Source organism: Mus pahari, chromosome 3 (genome assembly GCF_900095145.1).
Source record: "Mus pahari chromosome 3, PAHARI_EIJ_v1.1, whole genome shotgun sequence".
Taxonomy (NCBI): Eukaryota; Metazoa; Chordata; class Mammalia; order Rodentia; family Muridae; genus Mus; species Mus pahari.
This window is the reverse complement of record NC_034592.1, coordinates 73,522,881-73,528,689: the sequence shown is the minus strand read 5'-3', so window position 1 is coordinate 73,528,689 and position 5,809 is coordinate 73,522,881. Positions and strand designations below refer to the sequence as shown.

General features: G+C 35.2%; 1 protein-coding gene across 1 annotated transcript; it reads left to right on the top strand.

Moving 5' to 3' along the window:
* The first annotated feature begins 2,678 nt into the window (after positions 1 to 2,678).
* LOC110319291 (olfactory receptor 4P4-like) lies at positions 2,679 to 4,446 on the top strand. Its single transcript, XM_021194768.1, has 2 exons — positions 2,679 to 3,594; positions 4,412 to 4,446. Exons 1-2 carry the CDS (start codon positions 2,679 to 2,681, stop codon positions 4,444 to 4,446), a joined length of 951 nt encoding a protein of 316 aa, XP_021050427.1.
* Positions 4,447 to 5,809: the final 1,363 nt, after the last annotated feature.

The following is a 5,809-nucleotide window of genomic DNA, read 5'->3' as shown; positions in this document are numbered from 1 at the left end:
AAAAACTAACAAGTACAGAAAGAAAGGAAGGAAGGAAAAAGGAAAGAAAGAGAGAGAGAGAGAAAGAGAGAGAGAGAGAGAGAGAGAGAGAAAGAAAGAAAGAAAGAAAGAAAGAAAGAAAGAAAGAAAGAAAGAAAGAAAGAAAGGAAGGAAGGAAGAAAGGAAGAAAGAAAGGAAAAAAAGCAGTATAAAAATATAAATTGTGTGTAAAGCAGATTTTTAATATTCAAATAGCACGAAACATTTTAAGGAAGATTATATAAATAGTCCTCATTGTGATACTGTGGGGGTTTGATGCCCCATTGTAGGGGAATGCCAGGTAGGAAGGCAGAAGTGGGTGGGTGTTGGGGGGAGCATCCTCATAGAGGCAGGAGTAGGGCGGGTGGGATAGGGAGTTTCCAGAGGGGAGACCTGGAAAGGGGATAAGATTTGAAATGTAAAAAAAAAAAAATGTCCAATAAAAGGGAAAGAAGGGGAAAATTGTGGAGAAATGACACTAAAGGCATCATCTTATTCTTTTATTTTGTCACAAGTTATTCCTCAAAGCTTTTAGATTTACAGCAAACTAAGTAATCCTATTACTATGAAACCATGCTAAGCAATAGATATCTGGTCTTTCAACAAAGCAGGCCATATTTTTCCCACTTACAGACAGACTTCTGAAATATGTGTGGGGCAAAAAGGGAAAAAACAAATCAATTGTTTTAAATATTGAGTAGTGATACAATGTCTTTGTATTTCTTTTAAATATGTGTTGGGATCTATGCAATTTCTTAAGCAATAATTAAAGCATGCAGGATATTGTGACTATTTACAACATACCTGAGTGATGCCCAGTAAGTACTTGTCAATAACATAATTGGTAAATAAAATGAATTCAGGAGATTATGAACTCTTAAAAATAAAAAAAATTAATAAAAATAATTATATAGAGAAATAAAGTAGAGAGAAGAATCTTGGGCTCTTGTAATATGAACAATATATTTGCTATAAAGCACTTGAGATTGTATTCTGGCTAAAAGGTAAAAAGTATGTACATATTAGTTATTATTGTTATTTCTCTTCTTGCATTGAGAAATAGATAAAGAAAACTTGTTTTATGTGAATAGTGATATTTAGATTAAAATTTTAATATACCATAAGTAATCTTTTAAATATTTAGTATGTAACCACTATATATTTATATCTGGCAAAATCATCTACTAGTGTTTGTTACCAATTGAACACTACTAAGTTAACCATTTGGGTCATGGAAGATTGAAGATAGAAATACTTATACAAAAGAACAGTGGGGAAGCATGATAGAGGTTAATTTCTTTGTCCACTGGCGAGAACTTCTGTCTAAATATTAAAGTCATGCACTCAAATATATTGGCCATGGCAGAAAATCATCGCAACAAGAATGTAAGACACAATAGTTGCTTGCCTGAATAACTGCCTTGAAGAATCACAGAAGACATAATGATAGCACTTGTAGAAACATGCAGAAATCAGAGGAGATGCAGACTTGTACAATCATTAAAAGCATAGGGACGTTTCCTAAGGATGGAAGAATAAGGAGCAGGGCTGGGTTGACTGAGTCACACAGGTCTAGAGTTGGAGTCACATGGAGCTTTCTTGTTCATCATGGAAGAGATTCTGGGTTTGGTACATAGCATATTTGAGTTGAGTGAAAAGAACTAGGATTTTTAAAATTTAAAGAAAATGGACACTGAGACTAAAAAACCTCCTATAAAATGGACAAATAACCAGACAAATGCTTATTTTTATGATGTTATTTCTAGAAAATCAGAACTTTCTTAATTCTAAATATACATTTAAACATGATTAAAGTTTTGGCTTTTGTTTTCACTATTCATGGCTTTGAACACTGATTTCCTACCTAAGAGAATGTGGTAACATTCTTTTGTTCCTTTATAGCCTAAGAAGTGCTATTTTTAATCTATGAAATTAAAATAGTATATATACTTAACCTTCAGATAATATAGTGTTCTTAGTCCTGCTTCATATGACAGTCACAAGTATATTATATTATTCAAGCCATGATCAGTTATTGCATTTGGCACATGTAAGCCTTTCCATGACCACAATTTAACAACCAAATATTCCCTATCAAAAGTGAAAATTTCAAAACAAATATTAATTTTATAACAGTATTATAGACTTATTTGGATTGCTTCCTTCACTTTAAGTCTCATGATTCTAAGCTACCAAATGGGCAAATTACACAGTGATAATGAGATTATGCCCCTAAATTCAATTGTATAAAGTGATAGCACATCTTTGATTATACTTTCTATTAATATAATTTTTAATTATGTGCACTTTACTAAAGTAATGTGATTGAAATGAGGATGATTTTCAAGTGATGAAAAATTTGTATAGAATATAAGAAGTTGAAATAGACACACAGAAACACAAATACATACCATATGTGTGTGTGTCTCTCTCTCTCTATGTATATATATATATATATATATATATATATATATATATATATATATTGAGAGAGAGAGGTGTGTATGTTTACAGAGAGAGAGAAAGAGAACATATTTTGATAGATAAGTTGAGTATACTATAGTATTTGCTATGATTCATACCATGATTAATAAACATTTCTAATCCTTCTCTGTCATTTCCTTTCAGCTAATGCCATTGAATGGTAATTACTTTGCAATATGGAAAGTACCAATAACATCACTGAATTCATACTGCTAGGACTTTCCCAGAACAAGAAAATTAAAGCTTTATGTTTTCTGTTGTTCTTGTTTTGTTACATAGCCATTTTGGGAGGAAACATGATCATTTTGATTTCTATCACATATAGCCAACTAATTGAGCAACCAATGTATTTCTTTCTTAATTACCTTGCTTTGTCAGACCTCTGCTATACCTCCACAGTGACACCCAAGTTTCTCACTGACCTTCTCATAGAAAGGAACATAATTTCTTATACCAGCTGCATGGCTCAGCTTTTTACCATGCACTTCTTTGGGGGGATTGAGATCCTCATACTCACAGTGATGGCCTATGACCGCTGTGTGGCCATCTGCAAGCCCCTGCATTACACCATCATCATGAGCAGAGGGAGGTGCCATGCCATGGTCACTGCTTGCTGTGTCGGTGCTTTTATACATTCCTTCTTCCTGAGCCTCCTTGCTTTCAGCCTCCACTTTTGTGGCCACAATGAGATGGATCACTATTTCTTTGACATTTATCCTTTGCTGACTCTTTCCTGCACCAATACACACAGAGTTGGACTTCTGGTGGTTGCCAATTCAGGCATGATGGGACTGGTCACCTTTGCAGTATTGATGTGGTCTTACTCTTTCATATTATACACCATCAGGGCTTATCCTGCAGAGAGCCGCAGCAAAGCTCTTTCCACATGCAGTTCTCATGTCACCGTTGTCATTTTATTCTTTGTGCCTCTACTTTTTATTTACATCAGACCAGCCACCACTTTCCCAGAAGATAAAGTGTTTGCTCTTTTCTACACCATCTTAGCTCCCATGTTCAACCCTCTAATCTATACACTGAGAAACACAGAGATGAAGAATGCCTTGAGAAAAGTTTGGTGTCACAAACGATTTTTTATTTGAAATTTGCAGCAGACTATTCCCCTTTTGGGGTCTCCTATCTGCGTAGAATGGGTCTCTGTTTGCAAGTTGGCAGAAGGAGTCTGCGAATGACAAGCTGATACAAGAGGAGAGAATATGTTGAATCTGAGTGAAAATTTCAAATCAAGCATCAAACTTTTTATACAGAAGGAAAAAAAAAAAACAAGAAAAGCTAGGCAGGACACATCCTCCAAGTTACAGTGACACCAAACAAAAGGAATGACTTCAAATGAACTTACAGGTACCAGGTAATATTTACAGTAAAGATAGAACAGCTCTGCCTAGGGTCAGCTAATGACAGGTAAGGATTTCATACCTTAATCACAATTTGTGCTACTCCTTTGTGCCTTGTGAAAGCTAGCACCAGGGGGTTCTGCTCTAGCAGACCTTCTCTTGAATAATGCAATACCACAACCCCCTATTTCCTAGGCCTTGGTAAATTCTTGCATGAGTTTAACTTGGCTGTTTTTTTAAGTATCTGTGGCAACCCTCCATTTATCAGAAGAATTCACCAACTTGCTTCCAATATGCAATGTAGCCTGCTATACCTGGATGTAGTGAAGATTCTAAGTATACATTGCTAAGCTTGCCCTAAGATTTCTAACTCTTATCCAGTAAAACACTGTAAGAAAGCACACAAGACTCTCCACAATATTGCAGGGACAAATCTGGGGCATTCCTAGCTATGAGAATGCCAAGATTCCAGGAGGTTGGGTTTCCTTGAAACTCTTTGCCTCAGGACTGCTTCCAGGTTTCCAAACCTGTAATGTGAGTCACTACTGGAGTGGATGTGGCAGAAATTGAATCATATGATATTCACTGCTAAATTATCATGAAAAAGCTAAAATGGGATGTTTGTCTTCCTAAATCTCAAAGCATTTGAAGGTATAATATTCCATGTTTAATCAATAGTAATATAAGAAGATGCTCCAACATGTAAAAAGGACGCTTGCTCTCTTATCTTCATAGCAGCCTTATTTATAATAGTCAGAAGCTGGATAGAACCCAGATATCCCTCAACAGAGGAATGGATACAGAAAATGTGGTACATTTACACAGTGGAGTACTAGTCAGCTATTAAAAACAATGAATTCATGAAATTCTTTGGCAAATGAACAGAACTAGAAAATATCATCCTGACTGAGGTAACCCAATCACAAAAGAACATACATGGTATGCACTCACTGATAAGTGGATATTAGTCCAGAAACTCAGAGTACCCAAGATAAAATTCACAAACCACATGAAACTCAAGAAGAACAACGACCAAAGTGTTGATACTTTGATCCTTCTTAGACGGGGGAACAAAACAAACATGGGAGGAGATACAGAGACTAAGTGTGGAGCAAAGACTGAAGGAAAGGCCATCTAGAGACTGCCCCACCTGGAGATCCATCCTATATACAGACCAAACCCAGACACTATTGTAGATGCTAACAAATGCTTGTTGACAAGATCCTGACATAGCTGTATACTGAGAGAATCTGCCAGTGCCTGACAAATACAGAGGTGGATGCTTGCAGCCAACCATTGGAATGAGCATGGGGTCCCAAATGGATGAGTTACATGTGTGATTCATATAACTCTGACAGGTTGAATGTTCGGACTTCAAATCTTTTCCTGTGTTTGACCTCCTACCAGTTTCTCTAAAGATATAATACTTGCAATGTTTTATATCATTGTTGTGCCTATGTCAATCTGCCAATTTACAAGCTGAGTAATGTAAGAGATGGAAAATACAATAAAAATTGTATTTACCTGCAGAAATTAGGTCATGAGGCTCTATAATAGAAAATTGTAAATGTAATTAAATAGCTAGAGACTATGCCATCTATCATATAGAGTTTACTGTCTTTAGCAGAATGAATGTGAACAATAAAACTTACTTTAATTAATAACTACCCAAAGATTATTAAAATATAAATTTTTCAGACTACTGAACTGGGGCAAACAGGATTACTTGCATTGAAAATATGAAGCAAGTTGAGTAGATGTTGCTGTGCTTATCAGTAACATATTCTTAAGATTTAATAAAATTATTGGACATTGAAGGCATATAAATTTAAAGATATTTTGTGATTGTAAAAAATTTCAATTTACTACTGAATGCTTTACTTTTAAGTTTGAATATGTTATGATCATCTACATCATCTAGTTGCATTCATAAATTAACTGTGGGATAGAGACAT

Bases quoted from the DNA above. Each gene is read 5' to 3' on its own strand.
- LOC110319291 (XM_021194768.1), top strand. From the start codon at position 2,679: ATGGAAAGTACCAATAACATCACTGAATTCATACTGCTAGGACTTTCC. The intron at 3,595-4,411 runs TTATTTGAAATT...CTGGAGTGGATG, and splicing joins TTGGTGTCACAAACGATTTT to TGGCAGAAATTGAATCATAT.